At 36.4% G+C, this 17,866-nt stretch overlaps 1 protein-coding gene across 1 annotated transcript; it reads right to left on the bottom strand.

The window, feature by feature from the left end:
- Positions 1-12,855: 12,855 nt before the first annotated feature.
- Positions 12,856-14,659, bottom strand: LOC113308997. Its single transcript, XM_026557428.1, has 2 exons — positions 14,306-14,659; positions 12,856-14,092 (listed from the first exon to the last, which is right to left on the bottom strand). Exons 1-2 carry the CDS (start codon positions 14,357-14,359, stop codon positions 13,412-13,414), a joined length of 735 nt encoding a protein of 244 aa, XP_026413213.1. The 5' UTR covers positions 14,360-14,659; the 3' UTR covers positions 12,856-13,411.
- Between the last annotated feature and the right edge of the window lie 3,207 nt (positions 14,660-17,866).

Here is a 17,866-nt window from a genome sequence, read left to right as displayed (position 1 = left end):
ATGAATACCTTTATTGGTTTAACACTATTTTCAAGCCGAACATTGTTATGCAACCGCAAAAATGGGTCGGATGGATTTCCCGGCTATGGAAGGGATGCATTTATTAGATAAAAGGTCGATGCGGGCTTTGCCCGTCGCTCAGATGATCCATGTAGGATGCCACTTGGTGATGAATATTTTTTTTCCAAACCTCCACCAGTGACAGCGACACATTTTCATATCCTAGTCAAGCGGGTTCATCGTCGACTATGCCACCATTTTCTTGGGACGTACAAACTTTATCTATGTCTGGAGATATTATTAGTGTTCCGATTGTTCCTAGTGCACTCAAATGTATTTATCCATACTGAGGGTAGATACTATAACGGAGCAGTATCAGAACCATTTGAACGATTATCATGATCTACTACATTGGTTTCAGAGATTCCACTTGAGTGAGATGCAAAACAATGAGGGAAAGCATCATGTTTGACATGAGTCCGGGATATTCCGGTCATGGTGGTAGAGGTATGAACCCTGGTGTGCGCTCATGTCCGGCGGTAGAGGTACAAGTCCAGGTGGTAGAGGTATGAGTCCTGGCGGTTCAAGTCAACGAAGTCGTGGAAGTAAAAGAAGAAGTTTGAGAAGTCGTTCTATGCAGAATAGACTGGTAGAAAGTTCTACTCAAAATATAGTGTTAGATACTCAAGTAGTACATGAAGGTGATAAAGTCGTGGACATGGAAACAACTACTGAAGGTTAGTTTAACTAATTGCCAACTGACACTGTGACTCCTGGTGGTGGCTTGAACATTGAAGCGGTTAGAAAATCTACTCTGTTTACCCCAATTGCCTCAACCACATCAATATTTCACGCATTTTAACCTCATGTATTTCAAGATTGCTATCGTGTTCCCCTCTGCCCAAGCGAACTCGTTACTTTTCAAGGTTACGACGATACTGAAGAGACTCAACCACCAAGTCAGTTTCAAACCGGCTCAATCTCTGAAATATTGAACAACACTCTTGATCCAAAAAGCATGACCAATTGGATCTTTATTGGTGTGCGAGAATATGATTAGGAAACTGAGTAGTTTATGGATATAACTTAATTTAAATATTTCTAATGTAATCTTTTATTTTTGTTAATGAAAATTATATTTAAATTAATGTTCAAATCGAAACTAGTTTTACATTTCATTAAGTTCTAACATTTAATTAAAATTAACCGCAATTGCATTACATAATACTTAGTTAAAATCATGTAGAGTTGATAACATTCACCATGCTTAAACCGTCTTCTGTTGTCTTCAACAAATTTGGTATAAACTCTAATTTTTAGTTCATCGATTGGCAACTCAGGATGATCCCTTTTTTGCATCCACAAAATGTGCACGCACTTTCTCCCTACGTTTTAAATAAAGCAATATCTTTCTTGAAGACACTCATTTGTTCTTCTTGAATTTACATGACTTAACGCCATAAACCTTTGGAACACAATGTCTCATAAATTAAAAGTCGCTAAATTGAAATCTCTATCACTTGCAACTGATATCCGACATCGAATTAGAGAAGCATCTTCTTCTCGAGTGAAGCGAGCACTAGCCACTTTGGTATAGCGAGCACTAGTCATGTTGAAATGAATCTGAAGTTGAGATGGTGTGAGTTGAAATGGATTTGAAGTTGGGTATTTATAGGATATGAATTTCTGACCGTTAGATGATGAACGGTTGAACGGTGATCATACCGATGAGAGATAACAAAACTAGCGCTGGTGCTATAATGACCATCAAGCATTGTTCAGACCATCAAGCCATGGACTTTTTATCGCTCGCTAAAGATTATGTCTGTTATGCCTAAGTGGAATATTTGACATTTAGGCACATATTTTTGCCACTTTGTCACGCCCATAATGGGTGCAAAAGTGACAAATTATGTTGTTTGACCCGTGCATAAGTATATGCCTGATTATATATAGTCTCATTTCTAATCTACTTTACTTTGTTGCGCTCTATCTAGTTTAACTTTTTTTACCAATTCTATAATTGATTATGGTATTTTTTGTAATAAAATATGGTTTTAACCATATGCCTAGAGAACGCTCCCCACGATCGATGCTGGTGATCCCAGACTAAAAACATTCCCTTCCTGAAATAGAATATGTCGGATTTAGCAGTAAGGGTATAAATTTGATTTATGCACACATTTCCGAAAAACATTAGTATGATATTTTTATTCAATTGATTACATAGTTAACGACTTTGGTTACTACCTCGCGTGCTGAAAGTTGAATCCAAGGATGATATTGAAGTATTACTTGAACACTTGCATGTGCACAAAATTGGAATTCTTGTGATACCTTTCAGTGATAATTCCGATCACCTTACCATATCGCTACACATTTGGCTAAGGCTGAGTCTAGTGGAGAAGAGAATGGGACAGTTCAACAATGTCGCCACATCAAGTAGGTGGAAAGTCTGAGTGGTGAGGGGGGGAAAGAACACTTGGGCGAGGATTTTAACCTCGCACAAATATATTATATTCATTTTATAAGATTTTATAAGATATATTTTATTTAAAAGTGGGCCCAAAATTGGATAATAATATGTTTTATTGGATTTTTTTTAAAAATAATGATCGAGGATTGGATCTTCTCGCCTATGTCTAAATCTCCTCCAATGTTTCCTGCTATCGCGCAAAAAGAAACCAGAGGAAATTTTAAACCATGGTTTCACGCGCAGAGAAATAGGAGGAGATTTTAAACCACGGTTTTCTGTCTCAATCGTCCCATTTTTCTTCTCCGCTGGACTTAGCCTAGCCTAATCCTAGTGAAAGCCCCGACTTTCTAATCGGTTCTCAAAGTAGAGCATTTACAACAACAACAACAACAACAACAACAAAAAATAGGCTAATCCCTATGGGCTAGATTGGAGTGCTAGATTGGCCAAAAAGTGTTCCAAATCAAAAAATAAGTGTTGGAAAAAAGTTAACAGTGATAGTTGATAGTTCTCTCTCCTACCAGGTACTCGCAGTCCAACTATCAGCGAGATTTAAACGCTGAACCGTTCGGCGTTCAAAAAATAATCTAAACGCTGAGAGTCGGTCTAGAGTCTAGAGTCGGACAATGAGACTTATCTTTCCCTCTAGTGGATACGGCAAAACAGTGACATAATACATAATTGAGTGGTTAGACATTGAATTAGTTGCCCAGCTTAACCTAATTTTGGTATCAAAGCGAAAAGGGATAATCTTTTTCATTGACCAACTTTTGCTTTGGATAGGCACTGTGCATTGAAAATTGGTTTCTCATGTCTTGACGTGCACATGCGTAGTAGAAGATACTACTAGTCGTAGTAGAAGATGACCTATGAACAGAGCAGCCATAGTCACCATAAAGACGACATTCCCTATAAGAATTAACTAGACAGCACCGACACATAAAACCAAAACACAGTCAATTATTAAATTGCATTAATTATTACTTAATTGGATGACATGAAACCAAAAACAGATTAAATTAACAATCCACTAATCACTAGTATGTTTATTTTAATTCATTTACATCTTTTTTCATAAGTTCCAAATATACAATTATTTTTCAAATTCATTGCGGGTTTTCACATTACACGTTGGGTATGCATTTGCTCGGCTGCCTCGGCATGCTCATGCAATCACGCTCGCATACTATAGGTAGTGCTCGGTTAAATCATTTAAAGCCATATCCAAGTTCCAACTACAAATCCGTAGTTGGATCTCAAGTCAAACTTTATCCGCTCGAAGTGATGTTGTAGTCAGAGTTATATATCTGTTTAGTACAAGTAGGTACGCATTTGTTTCCATTATCATGTTGGGTAATTAACATGGGAGGTTTAGCTCCACCAATTCTCTGTGTTTGAACAAACAAGGTTTATCCCCACCGGTACCATATTACCTGAACACAAAGTAACTCTAGCCCCCACCAAGATCAACTATCGCTCCAATGCAATACGTGTCTCGGCAAATGTTCAGCGACCATTGGTTTTTGACTTTCTGTCAAGTTTACAATTTTACATTCTATCTTCCTCGAATGTCATTTTTTTTTTCCGAAAAAAAATAATTTATATTAAAGAAAAAATCAAACCCACTACAAAGAATTTCAGTTTTTTTTTTCTTTTTTTTTTTTTTTTTTTTTTGCAACTGAAGCACATTCTCGGATTGTTGAGAATCATGTCATTATGAATGAAACCCAAAGTAGTGTTGTTTCTACAGCAACACCAAAGCACCATTGTTTGCTTGACAAGCATAACAATCTTTGCAACAGCTTTTGGCTTTCCTCGGAATATGCGATTGCTTCGGTCATCCCAAATATAATCGCATAATGAATAATGTTCCACATCTTTTTACATCTGCCCTTCATGATATTTATTCCAAAGCTTCAAATAAATGTCTCTTTTTCTATTGTTTTTTTCTTTCTTTTCATTTCCAATGTAAATATAAAAATTAATTTCTAGTGCACCCTAGTTTGCGGGAGTACATAAATTTAGACCATTTGCTTAGCCAATTCGCATTAGGTAATGTTTCAAAATTCGTAAATTTAGATCATTAGACTTTGCAGGAGTTGGCCGGTTATGTATTACCTGGCGAAGTTTGGGCCACATACATGTTTCCGGTTACATCGATAGATTTTAGGTCATATGGCATACTTTAGTATGTAAAGTATTTATTCTTCGACTAAAGATTTCATATCACAGTGTAAATTGGGTTACATTTGGTAAATTTAGAATTAGTGACGTAACTGAAAAAATTTGACATACATTTTGAATCACAATCATATAAAGAATCTTGATGCAAATTCTAAATCATACCATATATTTAGATTGTTAACGCGCATCCGTCTTCTTGGCGCTCTATGATTCAATCCAGCCACAGGCTCCCCTACGACTACCTTGTTACGACTTTACCCCAATCGAAGATCCCGCCGAGATATGTGTCAATGAGACCATCAAGAGCCTTTGTATACTGGTACACAGGTAAGGAGGTTTACCCCCTACTTGCTTTTTAAGGTAAGGAGTGGATGATCATTAATTGATCTGATAATTCGGGCGAAACCTATTCCAATGGTGCAATAGGCGGTGTGTTCGAGGCCTGTGTACAAATTCACCGCGACATGCTGATCCGCGATTATTAACGATTCTAACTTCACATTTCCGAGTTGTAGAGAACAATCCGAACTGAAACAATCTTTCTGGCTTCGCTTTGCCTTGCGACCGTGCTTCCCAATGTATATAGCATGTGTATGGCCCATCTCATAAGGCCATGCAGACTTGACGTCATCCCCACCTTCCTCCAGTATATCAATGGCAACCCACAGTGAGAGCGACATGCACCTTGATTCTTTCGAAGCCATTTGGTGGCAGTAGTACTATCATCACTACGTACCACTATACCGTGCCAGTTATCGGATGACTCTCGCTTGAATTAGATACAAATATGGTCTTCCTAGTTTGTAAGTCTTTCCCTTTCTTGATATATGTGAGTCTGAGCCCTAAAGGGCCTAGAAGGTGCTACTAATTAAGTAGTAGCACTGACGCGTGTTACGTCACTCGGTTCCTAGGCTCACTTCGATTTACAAAGGTGACTTGAAAATCAGGCGCATGTCTCAGCAGCACAAAACGAGGGTTTCACTTGTTTATTTTTACTTGTCTCTCTGACTTACGGTATTGTTTGGCAAAACACTCTCAAGTCTCAACTTTATATTGCCTGCTACATCATTAACTCGCCATCTTATTTTTGAGGAAATGAAAACAGAAAGTAAAAGAAATTGAGAGTTTTCATAGTGTATGTAATGTAATCTAGTAGCACTCTTTTGAAGCTGTAATCACTTGAAAATTGGACCAAAACTTGAATCACAATGATAGATTTCATATTACAATGACAAACCTTGTTTCATGGAGCAAATTTTATTCCGTTACTGCCAAGTTTATAGTTTACGCGTCAATGTATGTATCACCAACGTATTTATGGCTAAAAGTTGAACTTCAGGTCCTCAGACCATTTACGGGTTACGAAGCAGGTTATAAATAAAGTGGCAATGTTTTTCCAGAAAAGCTAGGGTGTGGATCATTAATCTATCTTCAGTTTCTTTACATATGTTAGGTTCTAACCTTTGGAATTTAAGGACATCATACGTTATTTTGTTTTTGTTTAAGATGGGGAATTTTGTACAATTTCGAGTCATGTGACAATTTCCATGGTTCGGGGTAGATTTAGATCAAAGAGTAGTATATCGATCCAGCAGAAGAAAAAAAGTAATTATTTGACGAGGTTCGCAAAATTTACTCATAAGCATTTTTGGGTCGTAATGACATACTTGTTGGAATATTGGGTAAATCGGAGGATGAGAAAACATGTAGAGAACGTTGTAGCACTGACATCAAGGAATTTTTGATTCTTTTACAAAATAATTTGATCCTTCTGAATTTGCGAACACAATGGACCAATGAATTATGCCTTTAGGATTCAATGAAGTCCTAACACCATAATCAAATTATCCGACCAAAAACGTCTTATTTAGAAATTTCTGATCATAATATTCGAAGAGAAAGAATATAGTAAGTTTTGATGTGTTTGAAAGAGAAAAAATCACCACTATTTATAAGGGGTTTGTATCTCCTTGAGATCCATGTTTATAAACATACACCTTCAATAGACATCAATGATATTAATTGGGAAAGGTTCGTGTTTTTTATAATTCAAAACAAATTTGTATTAGATTTATGTATTAACCCAGGAAAATTTATGAGAGACGTTGTTCCACAACCTGACCTGTCAAGTAAATGTCAGCCCCTCAAGAACCTCTCCTCGTAGCAGCAAACAAAATGCACACACTTTGAAAATATCCAACAATATGGTTGATGTTACACCTCCAAATGCCTCTTGTAAATTTCTGCAAAAGTGTAACCCGACAGCACAGTGGTTCCATGAATCAATCTTCATCCACCTGCACTTCTGCCTTATATGTTTGCACCAATGCAAACAACCAACTCTTCATTTCTACAGCGGAAGTCTTTATCCTTCTTTCACTTCTCTTTAGTTCTCAAATTCTTACCATAAAACACTCAAACATTTTCGTACCTTGCTAACAACAATCAGCAAACCAAGAACATTTAGAATATGACACAATCAACTCATTTTATTGCATCAAAGGGAAGATATACAAAAATTTCCTACTTAGGGACTTACACAGACTTGTTCCTATTGAACCAAGCCTTAGCCTTACAAAAACTCTCTCAATTTGAGTCTCACAATCTCCTATGTAAGCCTGCCGATTTTCCAATGTCTTAGCACTATTTATACATCAACTTTATTGGTCAAAAACCTTGCACTGTTGTACACGCATGGGACAACCATCTGTCCCAATGGGAAATTCCATAACCGCCTATAAAGTGCCAACTAGACCACTTTCTTCTCTAACTCGCCTTGGCCTTCAACACCTGTTCCAATGTTATTATGAACACACTCCCACATTTATAAACTTCCTTTATAATTGTTATTTATTATCTCACACCTTTGGCACGCTTGTGAAGCCATTAACCAACTTATAACAGTCACTTGAGCCATATTGCACAATTGTTGCGCTTTACTGAACTTGGCCTTGATCCAATGCACGACCATCTTAGCCCTACAACCTTCTTTATCTAAGCCAATGCACGAACAATCGTTGTGCTTCAATCATCAAGGCCAAATCCTTAAGCTCATTCTGGTTATTCATGCGTCATATGCTTCACTTAGACAATTTGCTCGACAATAGCAATGCTACTCTTGCATTACTAGCTTGCTTGCACTGTTCAAGCTTTGACCAGCCTTGAACTAATGCATAAGATCACTCTTGGCGTATTCTACACTCTTGCATCATCCTTGAGTTTGGTCCAACTCAATTCTGAGGATATGCATCAATGCCAACATCGCATGTTACATCTTGTCACTTTGGTCTTGCCTTTACCCCAATGAAGCTTCATTGTGTCGTCCAATAAGCTTCATTACTTGGCCAATGTCCTTACAGTGTAGCGCCACCTCACGCTTCACTGGCCCTGTAGGGTCACTTGACAATCTATACAATGTCGCACCATCTTGGCCGATCACTGACTTGGCCGATTACATTGTAAGGCGCAATCATTATGCATCACTAGCCTGACCGGTCATAGTAGACCATAATATCACGAAGACAATTTATGTCGCTTTCCATACTTTGGATCGCTCATACGGTTTGAGTAACTTCGACAATTAAGAAGGTTTTAGGCCACATGGAAATTTTGAGTCTTATGTTGATTACGGTCAACTAAAAGGCAAACTCGAAGTCATGGGACGAAATTTAGGCACGCATAAGTCACACGGTGGAATGATAAATATTGGATTACGTTACAGAATTTTTGGTCACAACAGAAATTTTATACTCCCTTCGTTCCTTTTTAATAGGCTAGTTTTGTTTTTAGAGAAATTTAAGGAAATTAAGAGAACTAATCATTGAAAGTGGTCCTCATAACACTTGTCAATAAAAGAAGTGAAGTGAAATGGTCCCCGTGACACTTGTCAGCAAAAGAAGTAAAGTGAAATGGTCCACATGACACTTGTCATCAAATCAAAAGAAGTTAAGAGAAAAGTGGTCCCAGAAAATTAAAGTAACATTTGAATTTCCCAATTAGGAAACCAACCTATTTTTTTGAAACATTTATTTATAGAAACCAACCTATTAAAAAGGAACGGAGGGAGTATTACAATGCAACTTTCTATCACAGGGCATATACTGTAATCATTTAATAAATTTTAGGCCACATGACATATTTTGTTCATCGAGTACTTTGTTGAACTTTTTATGAAAAACAACATATTCCCTCTGTTTCTGAAAGACCGTCCTCTATTCCTTTTTCGTCAGTTTCAAAATTGTGTCCAGCTTCTGTTTATAGTCATACTTTTTCAATGAACTCTCTAATATACCCTTGAATTCTTTATATTCATAAATTCATTTTTAACATGACTCAATCTAAAATATTAAAGAAATTTGTATAATTGAGGAAACAAATATATCCTTCATTCCTTTTAAGGAAATATACATTTAACTCTAAAAATTAGATTCTTTATAAAGTTTATACTTGTTAAATAGAATATCTTTTAATTTTCCTTTTTATAATTTTCACACCAATTTTGGATAGTTTTTATTGCTAGCATTTTTATTAAAATAAAATAGATAAGTAACTAAGGGTAGTCAAGTAAAATAATATGGTCTCCTTAATATTTTGAGAAACTCACATTGGACTGTCTTTGTGAAACAGAGGAGTACTCTTTTACCGGTTTGCAAAAGACTTTTTCCATTCCCCCCTCTTAATTTCTTCGTTTGGCCACTTGCGTCAAATGTGGTTAGATACTTACCACCTACGAGTCAGCCAACAACAAGTCCACCCTGGTCCCTATTCATTTATGGTCCCATGGGTTTGAAGATCATGAAACTACATTACTGTTCGCTCAGCTTGTATATTGATGGAGTCCCCCTCTCTTCAATTACACCCTCCGTTTCTAAAATATAATCAGGTTTTCCTTTTTGTGTATGTCAAAAAAATAGACTTGTTTTCACATGTAAAAAGTTAAATGTTATGATTTTACTAATATATTCATATAGGGACCACTTCTCTCTCTCCATTTTCTCTCTTAATATAAAATGGAAACCACTTCTTTCTCCCATTTTCTAATATCAAATGATTGGGGATTAAAGGATAAGTATGAAAAAAACATAAAAAAGTAACTACAAATGATTGGTTCTCTTAATTTTTATGTAAATCAAACGAACGTATTTTTTTTTAGAAACCAAGGGAGAGTGCGTTGGTGGCAGGCAGTGGCCCCTATTAATCTGTGTGCCCCGTGAACAAAGACATATAACTGTCCAAGATTACCAGTACTTGTGCGTGTCAATAGTACTATGTAATCAGTCTTACGTGGGCACACAGACATGGAGTCGGAAACATTAATACGGACAGAAAGATATGTCAAACGCCCTGTCTTAAGAACAAAACAGATGTCGATAGTGAAAAACAGGTTTTAACAGTATTAGTAGTTAGATTTCTCAGACAGAGGGGCAGACCCCAAATCTGACCAGTACTTTTCATCTCTAATCAAGCCAAAAATCCCTAAATACTGTCATTGTTAAAGGTATGTCATTTTCCTCTCGACTCTTTTCTGATTTCATTATTATTTTTTTCTAGGGCAATAAAATTGGCAATATCAATCTGTAATGTATCTGATTCTGATGCCTGTTTGATTTCATGATGTTCATTCCTTTTAGTGAAATTGTTCTTTTCATTCATAATGGTATATGTAGTGTGTAAATACTAAGGGCCAGAAAATGTAGCAAACCGGCAACGCCAATGCAGTATCCGGAAAGACTTAGCAATGGCGATTGTTGAAATTGAGTATAGGAAACTTGTAGGGTGACAGTACCCACGGCGTAAGTTTAAAGTTTGGTATATCTTAAATCAAAAAAAATGGAAAGCCATGGGAATAAACAACCTAACAATGTTATTTGAAGAAAAACTTCGATTTCGGAATTTAGGTGACACATGTATAAGTCTTTAATTTTCGCAGAAAGGTTTCGGTAGAAGACTGTTGAGTATATTTTGGTGCCAGTGTCACATACTTATGCAGCTGCTACCTAGCTAGGATTTTTTTCCCGGGTTTTGTATTGAGCCCAAAATGGATTTTACTTGATAGACCAGTCAAGATTACTCTCTAAGAAGATAGTATTGAGCCCAAAATGAGGAGAAATGTAATGCACTACAGTGAGTCAGTGACTCAAGGAGACCAATCTTTATGTTTATTCTGTGTTGCCTGCATTGACGAACAATAATTGGATTAGTTTGCAGCATTATAATTTTGTAAAAAGATTTAGGCAGTAAGAGTATTGAGTTGATTTTTGCATAAAGTAACACAGCTACCCAGAATGGACATTTGTATTACGGTTTGTCACATCACTACTGCATAGGCTTCACATTACATTCTATAAGAACATGGTGTGAAAGGAAAATGAGGAGAAAATGTAATGCATTATACTGACTCAGGGAGATTGATCTTCGTGTTTATGTTCTACTTGAATTTCGTAAGACTAGAGAAAATCGATTATTAGTCATCTCGTTTGATTCACCTGGTTTCCCTCTGTCACTCGATATTGGTATCAACTACATATATCAGTAAGTGGCTCTAATACACGCGTTATTGATCCAAGTCGCACAGTGCTGGTCAGCATGAAGAACTACCTGTTTGATTTTGAACACCAGGAGTCTTACATTCACAATTTCTGTTCGCTTTACCTCATGACATCTTTTGACCGTCTTTCAGGTCTTATCTGACACATTCCTCTAGGATAGTACGTGTGTAACATGGCGGAACACTCGGTTTGACATGCACGTACGCAGCAGTTTCCACTTCTTGACATGGATTTAATTCAAGTAAGTCGTCTATTTGTACAATATTTTACATAGACTAGACTTCATAGTTCATCCTCTAACCAAAAAAGTGGCAGGCTTGAAGCTGTTGAGCGCAAACCCCGCAGGTTATTATGACTAGCTGTAATAATGTGATTCAGAGAGGGTTGTGAACTTTAGAGCATCTTTCATTCCTCTGCTACACGTTATGTTTTTGCCATCTCTGCAGGACTTATGGTGTCACTGTCACTCATGCTCATAAGCTAGATAATCTATATGACCTGCCTCAATCTGATTCAAAGAGGGATTACTTGGTGTCATTGTCGCATATGCTCATACGCTAGCTAATCTATAGGAAAACCTGCTTCAATCTGATTCAAAGCGGGATAACTTGTTCCTCTTGTAATCTTGCTGTTATATGGTTAGTCAACACATTCTTTTGTCCATAACCTACAATGATTGGATAAAGGATTGTTTCCTCACATTCCTTTAACTCGCAGACACGACCCTGATTCAAACAATCCCACTGTAAAACGAATTCACATATGCATTAGCTGGTGCAGCTTATATCTTGATTCAGACGTTCTTCTTATCGTTTCTTTTTTTCGGTTCATACAGCATTACCCAGTTCACACATCTACACCAATCATCTTATATGGAACATAATTGCTTAAAGTCTTGATGCATAATGAATGGTTTTGACAAGTTCCCAATCTTTTCATGTTGAATATCCTCTACAGTTGGATACAGCTCACAGGAACGCGTATTCTGTTAAGCGGTCGACCTCCACATCTGGTAACGTTGAATCTCGCTGAATTATTTCCATTGCCACTATGTGCACAAGTAGTACTTCAACTTGATATGGTGAACTGTTCTCGAATGTTTATCTGTGAACCTAGTTTTTACACTTAAAAAAGGTAAGTCTCCATGAAATGCTTAGTTCTGCATAGATTCTTAGTTGTGGCATGAGGCTGAACTCTAGTTACATAATAATAATGCATCTGAAAGGGCTGTAGTTTAACCACTCCCACCAGCATAATCTCAAAGTGGTCAAGTCAAAGTCATTGTCCATAAAAAGAAAAGGGTGAACCCACTAAAGCAGAATCTCCTGCTTGTAATAGTAAATTTGACTATTAGGCTGGTAGGGTTTGTATTGTTAGGTTATATGGGAGTATGTATGATTACATTCTTCTTCTTTTGAATCATTTTTGTATTTGCTTTAAAGTAAGAAAGAAAGACAAATTATATATAAGAAAAACACAAAGCACGATCAGTAGTTGTTCTCATTGTAGATCTTTGATACCGATTTGGATGACCCACAGTTAGATCACATATCAAACCTTGAGCTACCGGTCTTTCTCACAGTATTTTTATTTTGACGAATTTCGAATTCAGATGGTAGGAAACAAAAACCGAAAATCAATCTGTAGTGTAATGAAATGAAACAATAAAAACAATGTCACCTCATATATTGAGAAGAGAATAAAAAACAACAACACAATCTTTGGTGATGAAATGAAATCAAAAGACATTTCAGACAACATACAAAGCATATGGAGAAATTAAGATCAAAACAAGGAAAATCTAAATCACAAAGGATAAGCAAGAAAACCCATACAACAATCTCTCTCACTCTTACTCAATTGTTTGTTGAATTAAAAGCTGGGATCATTCTGTTCTCTAAGACAATCTACTATACAAGTACGCTTGGTTTAGGTGCATACTGAGTTACTAACCATCAATTTCATTCTGATCCAGAAAGAAAAGATGCCAAAAGATATGTTAAAGCACATAGACAGACCCGACTCTTCTTGAAAACCGGCTTGCAAAAAAAGAGACGATCATGCCCGACTTGCAAAAAAAAGATGCCCAAGCCTCCGATATACTGAATGTTCGACTATTCTAACAAACTATAAGATTAGGTGAAATCATGCTGAAAATCTAAGGGTTTAGAAGTAGAATTTGTTTGATTATCAATGCAAAGCACTACTCATACTTGGGATTCTTGGAAGAAATATCAGAACCATCACCAATAACTAAAGATCTCTTCTTGTTAGGAAAACTACCATGACTGTTTTCCTTGTTTGTAATGTTGACAAAAGAAGAGTCATGATGATAAAGAAAATGAGGTGAAGAAGGGCTGATCACCGGAGGTCTCTCGAAGAAATTGAGTGGTGGAGGTGGGTGTTGCCACTGTGGGAGTGGCCCAGCAAGGAGGAGTGTTTGAAGAAGCGGCCCCGCCTTCATAACTGCTTGCAAAAGTTTCCCTTTCTCTGGCAAAGGCTTCTCCGGAACCCCTTTAAGCATCTCTGAATGAAAAGGGTCGAGAGCAACCGGAGACGAAACAATGCTTTCTTCGCAATCAGATGACGATATCGCGGTATTAGAATCTCCTCCTCCTCCTCTTCGCTGTTCATCTTCAATACTAGACATTCCAGATAGCGGAGTGGTTTGTTGTTGAGGCTGCTGTAAAAGGACTAGTTTATCCATTACAAGTCTGTGACATTTTTCTTGTGCTTCATTTTTCTCTGTAATTGCTCTGTTCAAGAGATCTTCAAGATGAATTATTTGCTCATCTCTCTTCCTTATCTCCTCTTGTGCTGCTAACCTTGTTGCCTCTAGCTCTAGAGTTGTGAATAACAGAGATTGCCTCAATTCCTCCATGCTCTGTAGTGTGAACAATTGAATTGAATGGTCAAATATAGTCAAACCAATGCACAATTGAATGTTGAAAAACAAAGAAAACCCATGATAGAAACACTATCTACTTTTAAGGAAATCAACAGCAATTTCTCCAAATCAAGAAATGAAACACAAATTCTAGAAAAGATAGAACCCATGATTCCTCAAGAAGAAGAGAAGAGATAGATCTTTGTTTACCTTTCCTTGGTAGTAATGAGCCAAGCTAAGAGGAACATTTCCTTGATTGTCCATCTAATGAAACTCAAAAGCTTAGTTGAAAATCAAATCTCTGAGAAGAGTTTAGAGTGATGATAGCGAGTGAGGGTTTTTGCTGCAAATGTGGTAATGGTAGTTAGACCAGAGTCTTATAAAAAGAGAGAGTGTTTCTTTTTCCTTCTTTAATTCTTGCTTTTCTACTGATGGGGTATGACAAAATAGAAACTGCCAAAGCCTAGTAAGAGTGTAAGACCAAAACCCTCTCTAAACCTACTATCTCTAGTCTCTAGATTTTATTATATGGGAACTCAACTGTGGGCAAGTGTGGAAATGTGAAACCAGTGCCAAAAGCAAGAACCAAGTCATTTTTAGCCAACATCTTTAAATAGAAGTAAAAATATTAAAGCAGAACGTACTATTTATAAAGAGATGTTTAGTAATCACCACTTTGGAATTTAAATTGTTAAACTAATGAAAAGTGGATTTGTACTCAAAGAAAATTAAGTTTTGGGATTAGTATCTAAGTAAGTAGAGTAGATTATACTAAATGATAATGAAGTAAGTAGATTAGTCGATTAAATTTGTAATTTGAAGATCCGTTCCAAAATTTATAAATTGCACGGAATACCAACCAATTATTTGAAGAGAGTATATAACTATATCAAAAGTTATAATCAACTATTTAAGTAGACATTGGAACACTGATCTTTAAAGTTCTAGAACATATGCTAGCTTTGGGGTTACTTGTTATATTTTACACAGACACTGTGCTTAAAGTTCAGACTTTTGTAAGAATTGGTAGGGAAAAGGAGACGCATGAAATCTTAATATTCACACCTGAGATTTGGCCAAGGTTAAGGTTGTAGAATGGATCTCCTTTGTAGACTCTTCAACAACGAAAATTCTTCCATTGATTTAACATAGTCTTCCACTCTTTCCATATATAGAGTACACTGGCCAATGACAAGTCCATATTAGGGTCGCATATCATTATCTAAGGGTCAATGTTTTCAAGCCCAATCTCTAAAATCAGTGGCTGAGGTTATGGTAATATAAAGAGTAAAGACTGGGATAACAATGATTATGGTACTAAAGATTCTTCCTTTGAATTATCATATGATAGTCTTCCATACGGATCAATGACATGGTTATAGTGACATAATCATGACATGGTTTGGCCATTTTTTCTATAAAATCCAAGCAATAATGTAATTGAAGCTAATTTTTTTGGTGGCATGTTCCTCTTATATAGCTCTACATTCCTTCCAAAAATGAGAGCATTCCGAGAAGTATAAGACTACCATCTACCATTTTGAATATCAACCGTTGAAAACTAACGGTTGAAATTAAATTTTGTGGATGGTGAAGTTTCGTATATCGGAATACTCTCATTTTTGGCAGGAATGTAGACCTATATAAGTGGAACATGTCACCAGAAAATTAGCTTCAGAATCGTTGTCGCTTGGGTTTTATAGAAAAAATGACCAAACCATGTCATGATTATGTCAATATAACCATGTCATTGGATCCTTCCCTATATATATTGAATTAACGATGGCCTTCAAAAAGGCTAATGGTCCCCTTCAACAATTAGCAAGAGCCAGATTGGAGGAACAGACCAGTACATAAAATACTTTTGAGTTTTAGCCCATTGAGCAAGCTTATGAGCAACAGAATTACAAACATGAGATTGAAACGTAAATAAACAGGCAACAAAACAAGAACAAAAGTACTAAATATCCTTATATATAGCATCTGTTCTAGAATCTCCATCAAACACGCCAGCAGAAAGTTGGTCGATAAGTTCCTTAGCATCACTTTCAATGATGATGTGAGTAAGATTTTGCTCTATACCTTTCTTCAAAACTTCCCAAATAGCTCTGGCTTCAGCTTCTTCAGCAGAATTTACTTCAAAGACTATAGAAACACAAAAGGAAGCTTTTCTTGAAAAGTCTCTCATCACATAGCTTGCACCATTGTTCCTAGATAAATCATCAAAGGCGTCATCAATATTACATTTTATCCAACCAATGGAAGGGGGCACCCATTTATCACAGTACGCAATGGTTATAGTGGGGGAGATGTTCAGCTTAATCTTCCTAGTTAGAACATCGCTCTAACTCTATGCAGGAAAGCACAATGGGTTTCCTTGGTGTTTTGGAAATCATCTTATTTCTACTTTTCCAGAGAGACCAAAGGACAAAGACAATTAAACATTGAGCTTCATCAGGAAGCTTAGAAACAGAGTCAATAAGCCAAAACAACATCCAATCCAGGAAAGACTTATTATTGAAAGCCTGAGTATTAACACACGAAGAAGAAAGAAGCCATACTCGACTGACAAAAGAACGAAGAACTAGAACATATATAACAGATTCATGTGGATCATTACATCTAGAGAGAATAACTTCAGATTATATATTCTATGGAGTTCCAAAGAGACTATGGCCATTTCAGTACTAAACAATAAGATGAGAATAATTTGACGTTTTTAATTTCATTGCTGTTTAACGGGTTACTAAATTACATGGGTTTACAATTTTGGGTTTTGGCACTGGTTTGGTAATTTCCCGTCAAATTTGCAACTTATTGTTTTCGCCTAATTGCATACTCGATAGTAGCTTCACTTTGTATTTTTCAAGGGGTAAAAAAGAAGTTACACTGCTCGAGGAAAAGCCCTAAAAGCACCAAATGAAAATGAACCTACCCCCACTTCACCTCGACCGACGGAACTTGTTGGATCCAGTGGGTAATATATTAATAGGCATGGCCAATCAATATCTCATGTCGTATTTTCTATCGTATATATTACACGAAGACAAACAAATTTAGATGCTCATAATTACTTTGTGGAATCAATAAATAAAAAAGATAAAAAGATGTACGAAAAATTGTTTTAGAAAATTTAGAAAATTAAACAGTTGATACTTGAAAGCTACGGTTAGAATGAATTTTTATTTAAGGAATATAACCAAAAGGATAAAGTTAACTACTATTTGGTCATGATATCAACGGTTTTACCTGTCTCAAAAAAGAAAACAGTAATATATCTTTGGTATCATCAAATGTGTGGTGTGGGGTTGGAGATGTGTAGTGTGACAGAATTTGATGATCATTTTTGTGAGATACTATGATATTTTGTTAACAACCGCCACTTATAGGACCCCTTACCACCACGGGTACTAATTAAGAAGAATCATAATTTCTTTGAAGACCAAGATAATCTCAATTTATCCAGGTTAGTTATAAAAAATTAGCATAATCATGAAACTTCAAGAGTCAACTCTTATCTCTACATGGATATGTTCAATCTCTTTCCGGCTCTTTCGGGATTTCAAATAATCGGTGCCAATTTTATTAATGTTTGTAAATAGTTTTAGATGTGGGGCAAAATTGTCACTTCAAAGTCAGGGGTAAAATGGTAATTCTGCAAAATCACACCTTCTCTGCCGTTTTACACATATAATTTCCGACGAATGGCTCAACAGTTTAATCCTGTAGAGTTTACCGTAGATGAAGATTTATCTTTATGCAGAAATTTTG

This window comes from Papaver somniferum, chromosome 9 (assembly GCF_003573695.1).
Source record: "Papaver somniferum cultivar HN1 chromosome 9, ASM357369v1, whole genome shotgun sequence".
NCBI lineage: Eukaryota > Viridiplantae > Streptophyta > Magnoliopsida > Ranunculales > Papaveraceae > Papaver > Papaver somniferum.
Note: the sequence above shows the minus strand (reverse complement) of the source record. Positions and strands in the feature narration are given on the sequence as shown.